Raw genomic sequence first — 22240 nt, 5'->3', positions numbered from 1 at the left:
ATTAGGCATTTTTATTCGTCATGTTCCCCTACCCAAATCTTTATGACTTTCCTTGCATTATCTTGACCCCTGTTGAATAGCTCTATGGTGCCCTCCTGTGGTCAAACCTGCACACTGCCTGCATCTGCTGCAATATAAGCAGTGCCGGGAAGAGGAAAACAACTGAAGTTGAGCAGACATGCATGTGGGTTAGGTAGCTCTTCTCAGGCCTGCTGAAATATGCAGTACCAACCGTCTAGAGATGTTAGAAACAGTAGCGATGTCTTTTTTCCTCATGGTTATATGGCTATCATTTGTCAAGACCAACTTTTTGGTACTTCCCAACTGAGACGTCTGTAATGGAGAACTCAACCAGCGCTGTTCCCTATGAATGGGAATATTATTATGATTACCTTGATCCTGTGATTGTGGATGAAAGCAAACTGAAATACAACAAATGTAAGTCTTTGTGCTTTATAAGATGTTTGTGTTTGTCATCTTGTGTTAATGAAGATAACATAAGTTTTTTCTCTATCCTTTCAGATTCAATTGTCATAATATTTTGGATAATTCTGGCTGCTTTTGTGGGATTCCTCTTCCTCAGTTTGAATTTAATGTCTCATAGTGGAAACTTGCCAATGTAAGTGTGATGCAAGCATGAACTTTCAAAGTCTCAAGTAGAGGAAAGATAGAGGAAAGTGGTTACCAACATGTGTATGCCTATACACACACACAGGCATATATGCTTAATTAGGCCGAGTTAAAAAGCTCTATGTAACCTTAAAAAAAATGTCTTCCTATTATTGTTGCAGAAGTCACAGATTCAGAAGACGACACAGAACATCAACTGCTTGACGTGGGACCGAATCTGAAGAGCACTTTTTATGGGTGTGAACAGAAATGTTAAAAATTGAGGCAATGGAGACAAATGCAAAATCTGAATTACAAAAAGGCAACTGTGAAGATGTTGGGATGACACAAATACATTTGAGATCAGAGGTTTTAAGGCAGTGTGTAAGAAAGAGTATCTAATTATTCGTCTTTCTTTCTATTTCACTGAATATCAACGAAGTGCAATGCTACCAGAACAGAATATGTAACTATTATTGTGAGCTATAATCTGCAGTTTGTGTACATGTGAGCTCTGTACTAGTAGTTAAAAGTTCAAAGACTATATCATTGTGCTTCATTAAGGCAGCTTTACTGCATTGGGTCCAATTTCCTAAATGTGGTCCATCACACCTTTTGTTATAAAACAACATTTTCAAATATAATTACATACAGGTTTAAAATTAAAAAAGACACATTTATTGTAAATCAACATTTTTATTACAAAAGATTTTACAAGATACTTTCAACTATTCATTTATTTGCAACTGTTCTTGGAATTAAGTCTAATGTAGTGAACACAGTAATGTTCTCTTGTAATATTTAACTTTTCATGGTCATGATGTCATTACAGATGGCTCTGATGGCTGTTTGAGTCAGTGATGATTTGGATGCTTTCTGTCTCTTACTCTTGGCTTCGGTCACCAAAGTGACATGAGACAGGAACATCTCTGCCGACGTGGCTCCACTCCACAGCTCATGGATGTAGGACGAACACAGAAACAGCCCCGCTGCTGGAAAGGGGAAAACAAGAGGCTTAATTTAACCAGACTATTATACTTAGTCATCTTCCAAAATAAACATGCATCTGCTCAATTTGTGTGTTTTTAATATTTTAGTTGGTGTACATTTTACTTAAATCGAGTAGGTATATCTTTTTAAAATCAAGATTCTCCTCCATATTATTTAAAATGGGACATGTATAGTTAATAGACTTATACATTTTCAGACTCACATAATTCAACAGACTTCTAGCAAAGTGTAACAACTGATTCCATTGTTTTGTATGAGCACGACCTCACTTGTTATTTAAAGCAAACCATAATAAATGTTGCAAAACTTAAGTCCTTGACCATTTTTATGGTGCACTGCTGAATTCGACAAAGTTAATGTTTATTTTATCCATTAATATCATAAACCACTTGATGGCTTTTTCTTCTTATGTCATTTTTGGCCCTCAGTCAAAAGCTGGGCATCGCTGCCCTAGAAGTCTCTAACTCCAGTGTTTTAATACGACAGATTTCTTCGTAGTAGGAAGTGAGTAAGTGAGGCAGAGTATTTTTTTAGCGGTACTGGTATGGTATGGTATGCACACTAGCAGTCATACAAAGAGTCTGTGAATAAGAAGGCAGGTTCTTACCACATCTAGCCTGATCATGTGCGTCTTCTGGCAGGCAGGCAGAGACGACGGCCCGGTGCAGCTCTGGAAGCTGGCCTTGGGCCTCGAGTAGACGTATCATAATGGTGGTGAACAGCTGGAGGGTTTCCACTCTTGAAATGCTGGAGGGACACTGAGCTTCAAAGGCCTGATGGTAGAGTCGAAGGATGTCCGCTTTCATGCCAGAATCGAGAAGCACGGCACTCACAACTTCCCTGTGTTTTATCACAGCCTTTTCGACCCACTGCAAGAACTCTTTTGTTCTGTTTTCGTCATACGAGTCCTCCACCAAGCACCTCAGAGACCACTTAGTGAGCAGGTGTGCAGTATCACCAGCCAACTGACTCGGGTCCAGTTTGTCTTTTGGCTTAGCCGGCTGGGGTTCAGGGAGGGGAAACACAGGCTCCCAGTGAACAAGGATACTGCAGAGGTAAAATTTACATTCTGTCAGGAGACTCCCTTCTTGTTTCTCAGTGTCGGCGTCTTCTGCCAGGTTCTCTTTTCGTGTGTGCGCCTTGGAAAAGGAGCCTTTACCTCTGGCCTTATCCTTCCTAATCCCTGAGGAGCAAGAGGAACAAAACCATGTTTATGCCATTGAAGGAATGATTTAGTTACAGATCGAGATTCTAAAAAGGTACAGCATGTAATGGCCTCACATAACAAATTGATAGTTGTAAAGCCTTGTTTCTTTTAATTTCCCTACAGAAAAGAGAACACTGGGTCAGCAAAAGAGCAGCCATCTTGGAGCAGTTAGTAACCCGTTGCAGTCCTGCAGGGTTCAAACTATATAACGCAGACATTGCTTCATTTTAGGGCTTGAAAGCCTCATATCAAATATTCAGCATAGGTTGTGGGAATTATTGTCAGCTCTTTTGGCCATTTTAAAAGCTCATCGGATCAGCAGAAAATAATTTGAACAGAATGGATTAAATAGCAAAAGACTTCTGCTATATTAGAAAATATTTGTTTTCTTTTGTCCAGGTTCTACAATCTTTAGTTAGCAGGAATATCCTTTTCAAAGCTGCGCAAAAGCCCTGGTTGACCAACAGTGACAAAATAAACATGTGAAAAACATTAAGTATGACGTAATTAAACCTCACTTGTAAACCCTTCAACTAGTTGGAACATATTAAGGTTTTCATGACGTCAAAAACCTTTAAACGGTATCTGCCTGTCATGTTTATATTGGTAAGCATTTTCCTCCTGTTGCTTTGAAATGCATCCAATCCATCTCCTTTTCCACTAAGTCCTTGTCCACCCCTTTGAAAGACGAACAAACCATGATAACATTTGCAAAACCTTCTCGGTAATTTGTTCAAGGACACGCTCAATGACACTCACCGAGCAATTCCCGCACTCGGTGTTTTTCACACACGGCTTGGACTTGGGTGAGGAGCGCCGTGTTGCGGGACAAAGAGGCCCAACAGAGAAGCAGAGTGAGCGCTTCGGTACCAGAGAGAGGCTGAGGGTGGAGCGTTAGCCATTCGGCCCGTTTGTTGGCATTGACAGCTGTCCCATAATGCTTCAGTACGGAGCAAAGAGTCCGCAGAAACGAGCTGAGCTGAGCGGCCTTCACACGCAACCTGACAGGAGATCAAACAAACACATCCTTCACCAAAAAAAAAAAAACAGTTCATGTCCATGACATCATTTATATGTATTATTAAGATTTGGGCTCGAGTGCCGACAGTGTGATTTAAAAATAATGTTAAATTACATATTTACTGTGACATTACCGCTCTTACCTGAGGTGACGGCTGATAGTTGTTGCCACACACAGAAACTCACTGATGAGTGGGAGTGGGAGGCACTTCACTGAGCTCCGAGGTTTCTCCTCTGTAGAGGAGCTGGTCTTGGCTCCATCCACTGGGGTCTCCTTCTGCCCGAGGTTGGTAAACCACAGCACATGGAGCAGATCTATGATGGCACTCAGCAGCTGCTGGTCTAGATTCCTAAAGAGGATAGTAAGTGCAGGCTTAGCGTAGATAATACGGAAATGGTTGACGAGTTATTGTAGTAACATGAAGGACAAGGTCAAAATAAAAGAGCCAAAATTGGAATTGGACTGTACTTTTGTTTAACCATGTGTATTATCCAGGCGAGAAGCCCACAGCTCTTGGTGAGGTTATACGCTGCTCTGGTCACACGGGCGGCCTGGCACAACACCCTGATGATCTGTGCCTAGTGGAGAGAGATATGTGAAATGTATGCACGTCAGACATCTCTATTCATGTGACTCTTCACCGCTCATGCGTTGCATCATTGTGATTCCCACAGTGCGTACCTGGCAGTGTTCATCACACAGAGGGCTGCTGCTGAAACCTAAAAGGGTCTGAAAGATGCCCTGTTGTTCACACAGTTCATAGCAGTGTCCATCACTCATGCCTTCCTCCAGCACAGTCAAGATCCACTCCCGTTCCATTTTATGCTGCAGGGGAAATTTTTTTTTAAAGAAAAATCACTCATTCTCTCATGGCTGACACCCCTGAAGAGATAACGCCAGTTTAGAAAAAGCATGAGCTGAGCAAAACAAACAGATGAAGGTTAAATGTTGTTGACACAAGACAAGTTTATTTGGACAATCATTTATTATCGAATATACTAGAAGATACTTTGGATTACCTCCAAGTCAAAGCCATAGAATAACTTGAAGAACTCAGGGACCCGTCTGAAGTCCAAACTCTGATGGGACAGCAGGAACCTGTTTAGCACCATGTACATGTGGTCCTCTGGGAAATAAGGAAAAACAAAGAACAAGAAGAAAGGTCAATGATCCTTCATTGTATACTGGATACAGAAATGCAAGCTTTACACACCAGGCTTAAGCATCTGCTGAGCCACTTTGGCGACGTAAGTGGTCAGGAGAAACGGCAGTCTTTGATTCGGCTGCCGAATCCCATTCTTCACCGTGTCCATCAAGTATAGCAACTGTTCGGAAAAAAAAGAAAAAAAGACACTCAGTGACTTCACACACAGAAAATATTGAAATACTCTCACTCACCACCTCCCTCACATATTACCTGTCTCTTCTCTCGGATCCGAGCTGCCTCTAAGTGCTGGTAGAAACAGCTCAGCACGTAACACGCTGCCGCTCTCACTTTTGGGTCGTAGCTGCTTAGAGCCATCACGGTCACACCGAGGGCATGACTGGATACAAACTTGAGGCAGTCAATCACACACTCTGTCACACAGAAAAGGGAAATACATTACGCATTTATAAAGCAGTGATTACCCGAACTGATTCGAAGCGATGACACGTGAATTAAATATATTCACCTGGCTGCAGTATGGTGCTGAATAGAGGCAAAAGAAAACGAGGATCATACACATTCTTAAGGTCCTTTCCTGCCTTGTCACAGTACAGCAGCTCCTTATCATCCTATAAGAGAGATATATTTAGATATCCAGGGTTTATGCAAAGACCAAAACATATGTTTCTCATTCATCCCTTTATCTGCTGAAACTTCTTTGACATCCATCTCTTGAGCTTTTTAAAGCTGATCAAAATGCATGTAGTATTTCCTTTGTGATGCTCAAACAATTTAAAAACAATGAATATCCACCTTCAGGATGATTCTGCGTTGCTGGGGAAAGTGTGCAATTGTGTGGAGCATCTGGTCACTGCTCAGCAGGGCCAACAGCTCGTCTGAGCTCGCCTGCTTCCACAAAGAAGCTCCGAGGCTTTTCCTGGTCTTGTGGTGCTCCACAGCGGCTGGACCCCACAAGAACGACCTGCAGTTGAAAACAAACATTCAGCATTTGCGAGTAACAAGCGCGCTTGTTCCACGTGTAAACTACAAATATGTCTAGAACTTACTGAAATTTCAGCAGACTGACATTGTTTCTTTCATATTCCTGAAGAAGCAGTAATAGTTTCTGATCTGCAAACCAAAACAAGATGTAAGAGGAAAGGAGGGAAAAAGACGCACATAAACAACAACATTTAGATTTCCTGTTTTACCTGAAGTACTCAGTGTAGCTCCATATGCTCCTAACAGAACAACAAAGTGATTCATGCTACAAACTGTTGGGCTTTTCTTCACCAGACAGAGAAGTAGGGACACTAGCGCTTCTGAAATGACAACAAAATAAGTTATGTGTAATAATAAAATAAGGGATGAGTAAATTGTTGTTTTTCTCCATTCCATTCTGCTACATACGTACCTTTAGTCTGGCTCGGCGCTTCATCACAGTCCAACATGGTGGGCAGGAACAGAGAATGGCTGCTGGTCATCATGTGAAGGGTGGATGAAGGAATCAGATCCTTCTGGACTTCACTGCTCCCGTACATCACTTCCAACAGGTTGCTCAGTGTGTTCAAAAAGTGATGATCTCTGTAGCGATATCTACAGTGGAATAATGTCTTTTAAATTATACATTTAAAAAGAAGCATCATCTTGAAATGCCCTTGAACCAACATCCAGCAAACTGGATGTATATCAAATATCTTACTTCAGTCCATTCTTTACAAAGCTGTTCCATTCAGATGCAGTGATGTATTCAGCTGACGTCTGTGTAAAGAAGATATATTATGAAATGCATGAAATAAAAAACGTAAAACATACAGTATGTGTGAGGAAAATAAACCCACTAGGAGTCCTTGCAGTCTTTCCAGGATGTTTTGCTCCTGCTTCAACCACAAAGTGGCCGGATCTTTAGAGTGACTGAAAGCAGCTAGAAGACACTTTAGAGCAGCACTGATGACAGACTTCCTCCAGGTTTCTTGTTCTTCGGGGTAATCATCCAGTTTCTCAGTGATGACATCAACTAGTTGCCATCTGAAAGAGAAAACAACACTCAGCCTATACCGTGTGACACTGATAATTTACATACAAGTACAGAGAGTTAATTACTACCTTTCAAAACTGTCCACTTTTTCAAGAGCACTGGGCAGAGTGTTGATCAAGTCCCGGATGTCCTTGATGTTTGCAGAGAGCTTGACCAGATTGGCTAGTGTTTCAGGAAGCTGGGCTCCAGAGTCTTCAGTCAGGTTTCCCAGAACACATTGGGACAATTTGGGAAGCAGTGCTTGCTTCAAGGTCTTTACAACCTCTTTTTGCACTACAAAACACAGAATTGGAGCATATCTGAATGAATATACCGGTAGTGTTGAGGGTTTAAAATAGTGGCATAAATCTTCAATGCTTTAAGACCAAAAATGACTTGTATCAGTACAAACCATCTTTAGGTCTGGCAGGATCCTCTCTACCGGCCACCTGGAGGTAGGTGTTGACGAGCGGAAGGAATGTTTCCGTCTGATCCGAGAGCCTCTCCGTGTTGGCGGGCTCTAAGCACCAGGTCTCAAAGCAGAGGCGGTGTGTGGAGCAGTTCTGCAGCAGCAGAGCGCTGATGGCCTGAGTGTCTGAGCGAGGCCACTGGAGACAGTGCAGCAGCACATCTGTGTGGATGAGCTTAGCACTGCCGGGCTCACTCGACAGAGTCTGCAGCAGAAAGGCCTCCAGAGCGGAGCTGGAGCAGGACAGCAGCAGGGTGATCAGGCCACGGAGGTGTGCTTGAGACAGACAGAGGGCGTGGTCCTGGGAAGGGTTCGCTTTGGACTCTGTGAGGATCTGCAGCGCTGCGTGACCGTAGACACTAAGCTCGGCTTGTGTGCCCTCACTGCTGGGGCAGATTAGGCTCTCCTGGGGGAGGAACAGCAACTTGGAAACCACCTCCCTGAGACGGCAGGAGTCCATGTAGCTGTGCAAAGACAGGAGGGCCTGGAAAGGTCTGGACTGTTTTGTTGCTGCCTGGGAGCCCTTCTCTATCAGTTCCTTGAGCACAGCCTTTTCTATAGCCTCCATGTAGCAACTTATAAGCTCCAGGCGACCAAGATCATGGAGAGAGGGGGTGCTGGTCTTCAGCAAGGCCAGAATATCATCAGTCAGCTGAGCACACATCTGCTTTATCCTGACGGGGTCCAAAGTGTGAGGAGGCAAAGCAGCCAGCTCCAGAGACAGAAACCACTGCTCAAAACACGGATGCTTGAAGATGGAGTCCAGGGCAGAAACAAGGATCTGAACACAGACAGTGCCATATTAGAATCAAGAGTTCTCAAAATGAACGTGATAACATGGGTACATTTTTTTTCCCCATAGAAAAGCTGAACTCCAAACCTGCTCTTTATTGCATTCTGCTGTGGACGACTGATTGATTTCTAGGAAGAGGTGTGATCTTTCTTCGGAGTTCTCTTCTGCCGGCTCAGAACTGGTGTTCTTCTGAAAGCCTTGAAGCTTGATCACCAAATCCAGGAGTATCCCCATTAAGGTCTTGAGAGGGGCAGTTCCTACGTCTTTGGAGAACTGTGCAGAAGGATATGACGTGTTGGGTTTATTTTTAACCCAGTATTGGAATGAGTAGTAAACTTGTTTTGTGCTCTTACCGTGCCAAGGTTTTCCACTGTTGATTTGATGTAAAGTAACATCTGCTTGATAGCTACTGGAAAATCAGTCATCAGCATGGAAGCCAAAGTTCCTTCCACATTCTCCCGGAAGGTGGCCTCAAGCAAAGTGCTTGGTCCTCGGCTATACGCATCTTTCATCAGTGCAGTGAAGGAAACGGGGGTTGTCAATCCCTTTAAATGGCATTCAGAGGACTTGAACTGCAAAAAAAAAAAAAAAAAAAGCCGCAAAGACAACTCTTATTTTCTACAGAAAGAAATAACAAGTGTGTCACTCTTTAAGTTAAACTGTTTCTCCGTTCCAACAAAAACGAACCAGTTGCTCCCGGCACTGCTGTGGTAGCCATTTGGAGTAGTACTGATGAAGGTGTATGACGGAGGGATGAGGAGACGCGGAAAGTTCTGCAGACACAAGCTGTTTATCGTACTGCAGCAGAGCCAAACAGAGGGGGAGCGGCTCTCTCTGACAGTGCAGGACATCTGAAAGCACTGCGGACAAGTACTCATATACCACCCCTGAGAAAAGAAGACACAAATTGTTATCAATGTCACATCATACTACACAATTAGATGTTAAATACTTATCAGGGTGGAGAAATCACTTAAAAAAAAGGTAAAGTTGCACTTTAAATGCAGCAAATTGTCAAGCTGCAATCAACCCGATACTGATTTTACAATCTATGCACGGCTCTGAACATTATGCTATTCGTCCCAATGAAGGCAGAAGTGCTTTACCCTTGTCCGCTGGCAGTTTGTTCCGGGCCTCCAGAGCAGCAGGTACCATCACACTGAATGGAAATGTCTGGATAATGAGGTCTTCACTCAGGGATGGCCCAAGCTCCTCCATCTCACCTTCATTACCCTCCAGAATGACATCCAGCATGTCTAAGACATCTAGAAGACAGCCAGTTGTCAGATTAAAAAAGAAAAACACAGGCACGCATGTGACTGGAAGAAATTAACTTAGATTCCATCTTCTAATGCTCACCATCTATGTGGGAGACTGGGATGCTCGCAGCGTCGCCCTCCTGGCTACTCAGGTTTGCTTGCAGATAAGCTGCCTCCTGGACCAGGCTGGCTACCTTATCTGTGTATGTGTAAGAATTACACACCAGTTTCCCTAATACCTAGAGAAAGAGACCAGAAATGTATTCCCAACTATAACGACTAGACACAATATCCAACCAACAGTAATAGACAGACAAGTTGACGCATAAACACAGATGTTACGTCGATGGGCTCACCCTCTCCAAGAACTGGATGACGGCCTCTTGTTGGTGTGCCTCTATTCTGGCAAGCTGGTCGAGCCAAAGCTCAAGCTCAGTCCAGGTGTACTCAAACACTCCACTGTCCTTCAGCACCTGAATACGAGGAAGGAATTAGAAAACGGCAGCCATTTCCCCCCATAAAACTCAGTTATAGGATGTTTTGCAGTTGATTATTCATTTTGCTGATGCTGCTCTTACTTCATTAACTTAATGAAGTTCATGAACAACTATTATGCAGTTTACTACATAATAATTTAGCGTCAGGCCCTTTTAAGTAAAATGAACAAACCGTTCTCAACTGAAAGGAACCTTTTCCTGACGTTACGGAAGAAGTGCTAACATATCCTCTAGAAATGACGTCATCTAAAGTTCCTCACTTTTAGAACCAGCATCTGTGTGGATGTTTTCAGATGGCTGCTGCTGCTGCTGACAAACATCTTGAGAAGCAGGTAAAGTACTGACTTCTCTCCAGTTGACGATTCTGTATCCGCAATATCCTAGAAAGACAAAGCAATTCACAACACATAAGGAACAATGCTGACAATAAAGCAAAACCGTCTGAACAGAAATTGCTGTACATTTTTTGGGTTATTAAACAAAACGGTGCAATGTTTTCACCTGGATGCGAAACCAAGTGAACTTGCTTGCGGGAAGATCTAAAGCCAACTGCAATATCTGATACTGCAACACAGGAGGAACTTCTTCTCTCATTCCTTTCTCTGACACAATCCCTGGAGGAGGTATCAAAAAATGAAAATAACGACTTTGAAGGCTTTGTTGGAGAATAATCTGCATCCTGCTTGAAACATAACTTAGATACACTCAATAAGAAAATAAAAGCATCACCTTTTAAGAGTTTGCTGAAGTCAAACTTGCACTGGCTAACCAGATGTGGCACTACCTTCTGGTAAAGACATATGCCCTGAAGAATCAGAGTCTTCAGCAGGATTATCTCTCCTGTCTCTGCAACTGCTGGACACAAAATAAATCTAATGTTTTAGCTGGTCATACCATTAACTTTAGAGGACTGATTAGAATAAACAATATACATGTAACATAACTGTTATTACCAGGCACTTTATCATCCGCCTGTTCAGCATTCCCTTCAGTTTTGGTCTTCTTTTTCTTCATGCTAAGCGACTGCCACTTTGCAACTATGCTTGTCATATCGGGCAAAATCTGGAAAGCAGCATGAACAGTGGAGACTTAAGTTATTTAATGGTGCATCATTATCATCTGTGGGTGTTATTACGGCTCTTTCCTGTGCTTACCTTGCTGAGGGTATCTCTGTACTGCAGTAACAAATCTTCCATCATGTCAATAGTGTATACATCAGAGCTGTGCCACTGAGACTTATCCAAAAGGTACTCCATATTTGTGTTGGCCCTTTTCAAGATGAAATTCATCATAGACAGAGTTGTGAGCTGAACTGCTGTGTTGGCAAGCTGTCAGATACAAGAAAAGATATCCAGAACATGTGGCAAAGTTGTGTTAGCTTTCAGTGTTTTGTGTCACTGCAGTTACAGCATTGATCAATTCACTTCACCATGTGGCTCGATCACTTACACTGAGGCCCTGTGTGAAGAAGGCCTTGTTGCAGACCGGAGGAAGAGATATCATCATAATCATGGACATCAGGCGAGGGAGGGGAATAACCTCACGAGTTTGGAAGATGGTGGAAATTTCTGGCTGGGCTTCGTAGATCTGACATATGAATTCAAAAAAGGATTATTGATTTGTTTTTTTGGAAATAGACAAGCTAGATATGATCAAACACTGAAAGAGTCTCATGAAAACCAAATCTACTAGCAACTATTACCTTTTTCAGTAACTTGACGTTGTCCTGCCAAGCACTTTTGAGGCGGGGGTTGTATGAATACTGAGTCTCTTGAAAGTATCTGGCGAGTATGTCAGGGCTAGCTTTCAGCACATTCACCACCAGATCTGTCACTAACTCATCCTCTGTTGCCTGCTTCTGCCCCACCAAGAACTGAAGCAAGATAATGTTTCCAGATCTGTAAAAAAAAATGTAAATTATTTCATCAGCATGAGGAGTCTCCAGCAGAGTATAATGTAAACTTGAATCTCTGGCGACTTACCTGCCAGCTGTGCCAAAGCTGACATCGTGAAAGCTGATCCCATGCTTACGAGAGCAACACAGGTCGAGAAGGAAACCGTGGACAAGTTTCCGGATGACAGATATCCCAGCATGCTCCGAGTTCTCTAACAGCTTAAAGACAATAAATAACATTTAGACCCACATGTTGAAAAGCTAATTTAGACAACAGAGGCTTTGTTCAAACAAGAAGTAAAAAAAGTAAGTAACTCACTCCGTCATCATCAGTGGTTGCATCCACAATCCCATTCCATTTATACAGAGATGCTATGTTGGCCAGTACAACAGGCGTGAAGAAACGCACTTTCTGTGTTTTACTTATGGCCTTGTTAAGCACAACCTACAGCAAAACAAATACCAACACATAGAATCCTTGAATCCATTTATTCATTCATTTGAAATGGAAAGTGTGAACTGCCAAGCACTTACTCTCGTCTTCAGTGTGGACAAAATCAGATTGACGATGGACATCCTGTCCTCCTTCACACCTGTGCTCAGGATCTCTGGCAGGAGTTCTGACACACCAAAATGAACATGTAATCAACAAACCTGAGATGAGTGGATGTTGTGTGAATTGCAATTCATATCTAATTATTACCTTTGCTTTCCAATATCTGTCCAACTGTTGCATTGTCTCCAGATACCAAAAAGGACAGCACAAACTGGATAAAAGCCATGCGGACATCAGGTCTTCCCTGAAGAATTCACAGAGAAGAATGTAAGCAAACATATCCGCAGAACCCAACAAACATGCTGAAAACGGAAGGGGGAAAAAAAAAGACAAATGCGGCAACACACCCTATTATCCTTTCTCTTTGCCAGTCCAGACAGAGATTTATTGATGTGAATGTGACTTATGATCTCTCTGGCAGCCTCTGGGCCCTGAGTGACCGAGGCAGACAGGAAACTGAGGCACTGACGGACAAACCTGTGCAAAGGAAAACACAAGATTATTGCAATGGGCAGAGGACAAAAATAAACTGTGCTGAAGACTGACATGTGATGGCATTGTACTGAAGACATTCCACTAACCTGTGATTTTCTGAATGGAAAGATCCCTGCAGTAGTTTCACGTAGCTAGAAACAGTCTTTTTCACAATAGCATTGCCAACCATGCTGAAGTGGGACAAGTCACTCGCTGTCCTGAGAAGAATCATCTCCAGGCTCTCAAAAATCAGCATCATCTGGACAGAAGCAGGATTTAGAGCTTTACAAGTACAAAAACAGGACACATAAAACCTCTGTCTCCTCCACTGAAAAAAGTACTCACCTCGCCCTCTACATGCTTTTCGCTCTCAAGCAATTTAAATATTTCTGCACACTCCATAGAGATTTTAATATAGCCTTCCACCACATCATACAGGTCAGCGCATGGCAGCTTCTTAGCAGTAGAGATAAAAGTCTCCAGGCCTGCAGGACAAAGTAAGAATTAGCCAAAGCAAAACATACGCTGAGGGTAGGGGACATGATACTAACTGCACACATGGATGGACGGATGTAGAAATAAATGTACGAATCACCGCTGTGAGACGTGAGTAACAAGTTTTACACTCACCCTTCATGGCTGTGGTGGGCTCCTTAAGCATGGCTTTGAATACAGTCCCATTGAACTCCGGGACTTCTCTTTTCGCCGGAGTGTTTGACTCCGCAGAGTCTTCGCTTTGGCGCTTTTTACCCATTTTAATACGAATACAAATCGATAATAGTGACTTCTAGTTGTTCTTACACCACTGCCATAAAAGTTCTGTCACATTTACCCACGTTGGTCTGTAAACAGAAATCCATCCAACGAAAATGTTGTCCGGTCGGAAACGTTTGCGCCTGAACTTCAGTTCCGCATTGTTAGTGTTCCGCTTCCTAAAGGAAACGTATCCCTCCTCATTTCTATACAGTTCTCTAGCTATAGAAAGTGTATAAATTCAATAACAACATATCCAAGCACAACGAAAATAACACTTTGAGTGTTTTACATTTTTCATATATATCCGGTTTAGGTTAGGCAATAGCAAAGATAGCACATACTTGATAGAAACGTCTCTCACGTTCACATTCTGGCATTTACTATTTCAGAAGGAACTGTATTTCATTTAGTAAAGTTTTGACACTTTACTAAATTACTTCCATTCCATGACAGCATCTTTTTGGGGAAATTTTGGAGACCATGTCGACGTGGTTTAGCTTTGTAGCTATTTGAAGAATGTGTTTTACAACCAAATGGCAGCCTCTTTTCAGTTATTCTTTGCAGAGTAAACCTTTGTAGACATTGCCTGACCACTCAAAAAGGAAAATCGCAGCATCAAATCTATACAGTTCTTGTTCTCCAGTATAAATATACATTTTAGTTGCTGTTCAGTTGTATGGCCACCAGGGGGCATTATTGCGTTAATTAAGATCAGGTAGACGTGTATTCAGCAGTTGTCCAGATTATTCAAGAAGGGATACAGGATACACTCGAGTCAGACAGACATTCTGGGACCACCGTGGGATGCAGGTGCAACATGATGGATGTTGTAAGGTAAGTCACTGTGAGGAGCCTCCAGATTCACTGTGGTAAGACATAACTATTTTAGATCCACTGTGAGGTTGGGCCTGCAGGCAGTCTGCTATTGTCTGGGATGTTACTTGGGATTCTGGTAATTTGATTACAGCTCACTGCTGCACATGCTATAAAACACATCTGCCTGTGGTGCAGAAACCACCAAATTACTCAGAAGCCATTTATAGAATGAAGGTCCTAAACTTTTGGCTCTTGGCTTTTGGCAAATTTGGCTCTACCTTTGATGCAATACCCTCTGAACTATCTGCGATATGACAGGACGGAGCATAGTAAAGCTTCACGTTGAGTTCATGCTTCTGTTTTTACAATGTTATTACACAGCTCCTGTCAATATTCAGCCAAACAAACTTGTGAAAGTATTATAACTAATTTAACAAATATTTAATTATGTTACAGTAAACATCAGAAGTTATGAGACCAACACTGTGTGCACTGTAACACAAAGTGTGATGTATTTCTGAGGTGCACAAAGTGAAAGAGACAATATACTGTGTGTGTGTCCACAAGACCACATTTCTTTTAATGATTGCTAAAACTTAATAAAACCTGCTCTCTGATGCAACATATAGTTATAGAGTGATTGTTAGCTTGTTCACAGCAGAATATTTAGTGATATATGATCTAAATATGTCTTTCTTTTGTGGTTCATGAATACCAAACTGTGCTAGATAATATATAAATGCAAAATACAACATGATGAATAATGAATTGCATAGAGCAATGATGTATTATAGTAACATTATAATGTTTGGCTAGTAAAAAAACAAGCAGAATGAACAAGTATTAAAGTCTTTGCTCATATAATGCAGGGTCTGTTTCTGTTTTCTCAGTTTTACACCTGATTCTTTATTTTTTTGACTCTAATTCTAGCAGCTGTCCTGGGTGCGGCCCGTGGAAATAAGGAACCTTTATGTGAGTCCTATCTGAGCAAATATTTTGGGGTCTGAATAATCTGAAGATTGGCAGTAATTCCACATGTTCTTCCTGTATTTTGAAATGAATGACAAAAGAAACACAATGCCAATATGAAATTAGAATATAGATCAGGTCTCAGGGATTTTGTGAGATAATATCTTGTTACTATCCTTTGTTGATACACAGCAAGCTGCAAGATGTTTTCATTGTGACGGAGGCGACATTATTTGGCAGAATTTCTTTACTGTGTTTTGTCAAGGAGTTTTGGCTTGACTTTAAAGTCTAAGTTGTGATATTGAGCTGTACACATGAATTAAACTTGACTGGGCTCTTGTTGTAATGAATATTCATTTTCCAACTTTTGTTCCACAGTTGAACCATGCATACGTTTACTGCACTCATAAATTATGCTCTTCATGATTCCATTCGTAGGAGAGGCTCAAAGTCAGAACAGACACGTTCTCTCCATATCTACCTCAGGTTGGTCTGAGGTTGAATGTATGTGTATGGTACATTCTTTGTTTGAAAAATAAGAAATATGGTGTGTTGACATTTGAGATAAGCTTCTGGACTTTATTACTTTATTACCAGCCAGATACTTTTGAGACTTTGTATGGCTTAATATTTGTTTTAAAATTGCTCCTGGTGATACTTACTTGACCAGAAGTATTGACTAAATATTTGTTGTTGAACTCCATCCACTTTGTCATGAATGCTTTTTCTGACCGTTAGCTGTTTCCTGCCCTTCTTGTGGGCGGCTGTTCATGCTGGCATGTCTAATCTGGTGAGACATGGTTCTCTATTAATGCTTCTGGATATGTGCTCTAAACTGGTGTGTATTGGATCCTCAAGGCATGGGCATTTAATGAATATGAGAGAAATCTGCTGCGCTGCTTTTATAGGACCTGTTATTGAAATGCTCTTGCAGCGGGACCAACCAAACCATGTTGGATGTGAGAGGAAGCAGGAGTGGCATAGCTATGCAAAGCCTTTTCCGGTCCATAAATGCCATGTTTATTTTTGAAGTTCTGGCCTGGCGTGCACCACTTCTCTTTTAAAGAAAATGGTGGGTGTATAACGCCTGTCACAGCGCTGACAGGGATGGTCAGGCTTTTATAGCCCTGGGATGTAGGAGCAGGATGTTCATCAGTTCAAAGAGGTTTTAGCCACGTGGAGCTCAGGCTGAGTGATCATGTCAGCAGAAGGGCAAACTTATTCCCTTCTGGAAAAGAGAAAAAGGTTATTTATGACATTGGTGTCCTCTATGCCACAATGTGCTACACTACTCAGCACTGATAAATGATGGAAAAAGCATTTCAATGTTGAAATTGGGAATCATTTTTGCTGAATACATTAACATTGATGTTTTTACGAGTTATCATCTTTTAAGTTTTTATGACAACGTTTCAGAGGCTTTCATTTCTGTCATATAAAACACACTTACATATTCCACACCCCTCTCTTTAACTGGCACAACTGTAAATCACAAGGTTATATACTATACTTATGTGTTTACTTCCTACATTACGATGCCAGTAGCGCGACTGGGTCGAGATAGAGATGCTGGGTGGTTTCCAAAAGAGTTCTTTTCCGCAGCTGAAGCCACTTTACCATGCCTGTTTCCACCACAGTGCACCACAGGCCCTTCTGTGAGGTTGCAGCGCTTCCGTTGTGTGCCTCTGAGAGCCTCTCAGGCCCTCTTCACAATAACACTACAGCCAACGCTGTCGAAGGATCAAAGATCACCCTACGCCTAACAAACAGCGAGACACTTGGCCTATCAGAAACATCTGGGAGTGGTTGGCCGCAGCTGTTGGCGCATGCCCACACCCTAGCACCAATCAGGACTCAGGCCAGATGTGAAGATCATCTCACGTAAGGTACAGATGTTTCTGCTCCTCAGCCCAAGGCAACGGAGGATGTTTTCTGAAGTACCATTATATTTAGAATGTTTGTACTGCACCCAGATTGGGTTCAGTGCTTTGGGATATGCCACTGGCTTGTGGGTTGTCACTATTTAGCAAGCTGATTGAAAACAGCGCTGCTTTCAAAATGCTTTTGAAAAACAGTGCAAAAATGGAAATTCTTTACAAATCCATGAGTGTGAACCACTAAATATCCCCCTAGTCTGACCCTACTGATGATATAGAGGCGAGAATGTTGCAGAACCTTTTAAATCTACATAATAAGCACTTATATTGTATTTCTGGAAATATGCAGCCTAAAATTGGGGCTTTTTGAAGTAATGTTTACCACGGGACACTTTATTACGTCCCATATTCCCTCAATGGCGAATCCAAACAGCTGTTTCACTGGATTATTGCCGTGACCCTCACACAGTAGAAAAATGCAGAACGTGCAGAAATGGCACTCAACTGCAGGTAAAAGTCGAAAAAACATACGCGGTAAAAAAAAAAGTATCAGCTGTAATATGTAATTATAGAATATACTCAGGATGAGTACTCCTTTCTGTGTGTTAAATTGTTGATGCATTGATGTGTCAGCCGGTTCAGCTGGTGCTGATTTGTACTAATGCATATAGTGTTGAGCAGTTTAAACTAGGGCAATGTGTGAGCCAGCGGCCTTCGAAGCCTTCTCTGATGGCCTAAACAGAATCAAAAGTTGTAGCTTTTTTTTCACAGAAACTGATCACGGTGTCTCCTTTATTTTCTTCTCGTCATTTGGAGCGGCTCCACGGGTCGGTCCCCACGCCCGGATGCTCATGGTGGTGCCGTGTGGCCGCGTGGCTGGTGGACTGTATGAACGCGTCGGTCTGTGACAGTAACTCCCGGAACACTATTTTTCCCCCAGTCCGCCCGTGATGTGGACTATACAGCACTCACAGAAGGCCAAGGTCTGAAACACACGGCCCACCACTGGTGTGAGCAGATATGAATTATGTCAATTATGTAACTACAAAATGATTAAGTGCAACCTTCTGATGCAGTGCAGTAAAACATTCAATTATTCCATCAAAAATATAAATTGTAAACTAACATCGATGAGTTTGGAAGGCCATGAGTGAATACATGAGAGTTTCACACATTTTAGCTTTTAGGTTTTTTCATGTTTCCCAACAGTATTAGCAAATCTGCTCTCATGTTGTTGAAAGAAACTTGTCCAAAGAAACTTTTCACACAGTCTGATATCCGAGGAGAGATGAACATAGAAGATAAAAACAGTGTCAGTGTACATTATATTTCAGACTCCATTGTGGAGACGTAAAGTTAATGATACATAGACGTGAAGACACCTATTAGTGTTTGCAGGGTTGACATATTAATGCACTCGATATGATGTTAATACCAGACCTGGGAGGGTCTTGAGAGAGTCTTCTGCTCCTGCAGGCTCCCTGTGGTGATTAGAAAAACACTTCAGTGGATATTACACCCTGTTATTCTATCCCTCTGCTGTCTCTGCCTGTTCCCTCTCTCTGCACACCATTAAAACAACATCTTTGGCCCAAGCTCACCGAGCATGACATAGGAAGTAAAGTTTAGTGTTGTACCCTCGCCGTGACCCCCTCCTCCCCATTCTCATGAATGAAATGGTTTTCTTATGTACATCAAAGGAAGGTCTTCTGTTTGTTCTGGATTTTACTTTCTGTATATCGCTTCCTCAGGATTCCCCTGCAGTGTAAGCATGATGATTTAGAGTCTTCTTGTAAGACTTGTGGGTCGTGATAACATCGGTGCTCCTGATACACGTTTGTTTTTGGTCTCGGATTCAGATGATTCCCCCATAGCATGGATCCCATGTCTCTACTACTGCTTTTGCTGACTGCTTCACCAGCCTGTCCTCCAGGTGGTCTTTAAAGTGGGACCATGCCGGTACCCAAGGGCCTTTGAATCTCAAGGGATGGCTATCAGTCAGAAGACGTCACCTTAAGTGAATCCTTCCCTTTTTACTTGTAAGGTCCATACATGCGCAGGTGTATGGGGAGAGTTAAAGGGTCAGCAGTCAGATGTCATATAGGAGCTCTTCCTCACAGTTGTACATCTCTCAGAGGCCTCTCTCATGATGACAATTCAATGATAATCATGATTAACTAATCTCTTGATGAAGCAGAAGTCGCAGGAAGAATTATTATTTGAATCTGAGCCATTCTTTTTAAAATAACTTAGGAGCTGTATCTTCTTTTCGTGTTCATTCAGATTTCCTTTGGAGTAAGTGTCACAAAACATCTTCTTTTATGATACACAAAGCTCAGACCATTTTTCTGACATTGCGGTATGACAAAACCTTTGGATCTACTACTTGTGTGTTTCACAGTTTTTTACAATAATGCGTCTCTCCAGTAGAAACCGCACTTTGGTTGGTTTTACAGCAGACTTTGACGAGGTGTGGCCTCTATAAGTTTAGCTGTTGAGCTCCTGGTATAGAGGTCTGTTAAGTGTCTTCTTTTCCTGGCAGGGGTTTTAGGTAGAACCAATTAGGGAGATGCCAAAAGGGAGACCCAGAAGACACTGGAGGGATCACATCTTTTAGCTAAGGATTTGTTTGGGATCCCAAATAAAGAAATGGAGAAAACCGATGGGAGAAAAGATGTTACAACACTGAAAAGTATTAGAAACGCCAATGTGAATGGAAGAAGACTCAAATACTTTAAAGAAATGCCAGTTAAGTTTCGCACTTCACGTTTGTTTGTAGTTTTTGTTTTGCAGTCATCTGAAAGTTCAACTTCCATTGCCCACAAGAGCTGCAGTGAAAGAGCAGAACAAGAACTATAACTTAAAGATGAGGAAAGAGGAAGAAGACAGAACACACCATTCTGATCTGGTTTAGCCATTAGTTTTCTTGTGTTTTCATGCATGCTGTTTGACTCTATGGGAAGTGCTGTGCAGGTCGGGCAAGTGCATGTATGTAAATCAAAAATGTTGCTTCAAACTAAATGAAGCATTTGTTGAATATCTAGTTTCGCTATATGTGTTTTCAGTTGCAGTTATTTCATAATGGATTCTGCACTGGTAACCGGACTACGGCCTTACTGACATGCAGAAGCCGTGGGCTGTCTCCCATCTTGTATCCCAAGCTTCTTCCAACTTTCCTTGATCATACAACTTCTGTACCTCTTACGACAGCCTCTCCATTTGTTAATTATTTGGCTACAGGCGGTTGCTCTCGATTCCTGAGCTGATGAGTCAAGGAATAACATGGCTCCCTGTGCTTTAGGAAGAGGATCTGGGTTCAAAACCTCAGCAAATCATCAAAGGGTGAAATGGGATGTGGTTATTTGCTATATCTGAGGTTACATAATCATTCATTTCCCCATTAAAATTATTATACCACTATATATATCTGTAGCTTCTGATGTGAAACCTTGTTTGTGTATTTTTAGTTGTGGGCTCAGCAGCTGGTTTATAGAGAGCTTCTGATTATAGTGTGTGTTCAAACCAAAGCACATATGGCTTTAACGGTATCATAGCAGCTTTTGTCTCAAACATCTGTTCAGGGCCAACACTGAAATATGACATTCTGATGTAGGATCGACCCATTTGGACCATTTATATATAAGATTTACTCCCCATCACCTTTGTACGTTATCCCTCAGCTCGAGTGTTCTATGGATTTCTTTGGCTTTTCTATGTAGCTTTGTTCCTAAACTACTGACAAGCCTTTATTATGTTTCCCAAGATGGGCTTATTTTACAAAACAGGACACGTTGCATGCATGGTATAGCAGTTTTCACTTTGGTGATTTAAAATCATAGATCAAAACTGACCAGCTGTTCAGACTTCAGTAAATAGATATTTATGGTCACAGCTGTGTTATTGCTCTTTGATGTGGCTATATTCCTGAGATTCTCACAGTATGATTATCTGAATTTGAGGTAAGATTCCAACATTTAGCAGTCGAGCCAAAACACAAGTCTTTATAATTTGAAGGCTTCGCCCAAAGGACGAATACAGCAGAAACATTAAACCGCAGCGAGTCATATGTTTTTATGGTATTGATTGAATAGTGATGTTAAATACTCAAGAGCACGAAGGAGCCAGAAAAGATGCAAGCCTGATGTTTTTGTATTTTCACAAGCACATCATCTCTCAGTTAATATTTATATTTGCTAAATATTTCTGTTTGTGATGCCCTCAGAGGAAGCAAAATGAGAGACCTTATTATCAATAGCAACCAAAGTATTTTCGTTAAGCTCCTTTAGGGATAAACAGAATTGCAATATGATATTGCCAAACAGGCCATTGTATATTCTGTATTACGTCTATAAGTATCTAAGAACGATTTACCCATGTGTTTTTGGGGTCACTTTTGTATTTTTTTCTACTTTTATTGTTCTCATGTTATTAAATGTATGATTAATTCATGTTTTGTTTATACTTTATACAAATATAAACCTCTGAACAGGTGTACATTTGAGACCTGAGGAATTTGAATTACAGAAAATGTATGACAGACAAAGGAAGAGCAGACATAATAAAAGAGTATTGGACCATAGAGTATACGTTGACTCGACCAGAGGGAGTCTAGCAAACCCTGAAGATATATACATCTACACAGTGTGTAGTTCTCCAGGCTGACAGGTTTTGATCACATGCTGTTTCTTTCCGTCATCGCTGTGGGGGCCGGTGAGGGATGGCCTTAATTTAATTGTCCAAAAAGATGCGTTCCAGCGCACACTTCCTCAGACAAATGGCCAGATACACTTGAATTCCTATCCCATATTCCTGTTGCGGTTTCTGGTTGTTGCTGAATGATGTCAATAGCACTCCCTCTTTTTATCTGT

General features: G+C 41.7%; 1 protein-coding gene across 2 annotated transcripts; it reads right to left on the bottom strand.

The window, feature by feature from the left end:
* Positions 1 to 1355: 1355 nt before the first annotated feature.
* On the bottom strand, positions 1356 to 13803 carry urb1 (URB1 ribosome biogenesis homolog). 2 transcript variants are annotated; one of them, XM_068585651.1, is made up of 39 exons: positions 13585 to 13803; positions 13300 to 13439; positions 13062 to 13213; positions 12828 to 12957; positions 12628 to 12724; positions 12459 to 12544; positions 12244 to 12369; positions 12013 to 12143; positions 11733 to 11928; positions 11480 to 11617; positions 11185 to 11358; positions 10984 to 11092; positions 10760 to 10885; positions 10532 to 10644; positions 10291 to 10410; positions 9890 to 10006; positions 9634 to 9772; positions 9381 to 9539; positions 8962 to 9161; positions 8628 to 8846; positions 8362 to 8547; positions 7425 to 8262; positions 7102 to 7306; positions 6837 to 7023; positions 6698 to 6756; positions 6410 to 6591; positions 6207 to 6317; positions 6063 to 6126; positions 5809 to 5977; positions 5522 to 5624; positions 5266 to 5426; positions 5062 to 5173; positions 4868 to 4974; positions 4530 to 4673; positions 4317 to 4426; positions 3991 to 4197; positions 3587 to 3828; positions 2228 to 2803; positions 1356 to 1601 (listed from the first exon to the last, which is right to left on the bottom strand). In XM_068585651.1, exons 1-39 carry the CDS (start codon positions 13706 to 13708, stop codon positions 1411 to 1413), a joined length of 6750 nt encoding a protein of 2249 aa, XP_068441752.1. In that variant the 5' UTR covers positions 13709 to 13803; the 3' UTR covers positions 1356 to 1410. The 2 variants fall into 2 exon arrangements, with proteins under 2 accessions (XP_068441752.1, XP_068441753.1); XM_068585652.1 differs by having other exon boundaries at positions 10760 to 10882.
* Between the last annotated feature and the right edge of the window lie 8437 nt (positions 13804 to 22240).

The sequence above is a fragment of the Clinocottus analis genome, unplaced genomic scaffold (assembly GCF_023055335.1).
Source record: "Clinocottus analis isolate CAN_PGR_092001 unplaced genomic scaffold, fCliAna1.0.p SCAF_2, whole genome shotgun sequence".
In the NCBI taxonomy this organism is placed as follows: Eukaryota; Metazoa; Chordata; class Actinopteri; order Perciformes; family Cottidae; genus Clinocottus; species Clinocottus analis.
Note: the sequence above shows the minus strand (reverse complement) of the source record. Positions and strands in the feature narration are given on the sequence as shown.